At 63.7% G+C, this 471-nt stretch overlaps 1 protein-coding gene across 1 annotated transcript in view; it reads left to right on the top strand.

The window, feature by feature from the left end:
* Positions 1–471, top strand: part of LOC104490665 (plexin-D1-like) — a 29,209-nt gene that overhangs the window by 17,841 nt on the left and 10,897 nt on the right. Inside the window, 1 exon segment of the mRNA XM_010132981.1 lies at positions 325–359. Within this exon segment, the coding sequence (XP_010131283.1) occupies positions 325–359 (35 nt within the window).

Genomic DNA, 471 nt, shown 5'->3' with positions numbered 1-471 from the left:
GCCCGGCGGGACAAGGGCGCCGCTCAGGGGTGCAGCCGCCCCAGCGATGGGGCTGGGAGATGGCCCGGGCTGCACGGGACTGCGGGGCGTCCCGGGGCACCACAGGGCAGCACGATGCTGGAGTGCCGCTGTGCTGATGCTGCCCTCATGCCCTCTTGGGTCTGTCTTAAAACACCCCTTGGGAGACCTCAAGTCCTGAAAGTACTTCCTGAGGTCCTTGCCGTGTGCCCCAGAAGGCAAACAAAACTCCTCCTGACATGGTGGGCATCTGCAGATGGGGTTGGGACCCCCAGCTGAGCCACTGTGTCTCTCTCTTCTTCACAGTGAAGGATCTGGACACTGAGAAGTACTTCCACTTGGTGAGTGTCCCGCTGGTGGCTGCATTTTGGGGGGCTCTCTCTCCAGGGAGCAGGGGAGCCATTCCATCCCAGGCAGCAGCGGTCCCTGGGGCTGCGGTGAGCCCTCGGCATG

The sequence above is a fragment of the Buceros rhinoceros genome, unplaced genomic scaffold (assembly GCF_000710305.1).
Source record: "Buceros rhinoceros silvestris isolate BGI_N320 unplaced genomic scaffold, ASM71030v1 scaffold21163, whole genome shotgun sequence".
Classification (NCBI taxonomy): Eukaryota; Metazoa; Chordata; class Aves; order Bucerotiformes; family Bucerotidae; genus Buceros; species Buceros rhinoceros.
Note: the sequence above shows the minus strand (reverse complement) of the source record. Positions and strands in the feature narration are given on the sequence as shown.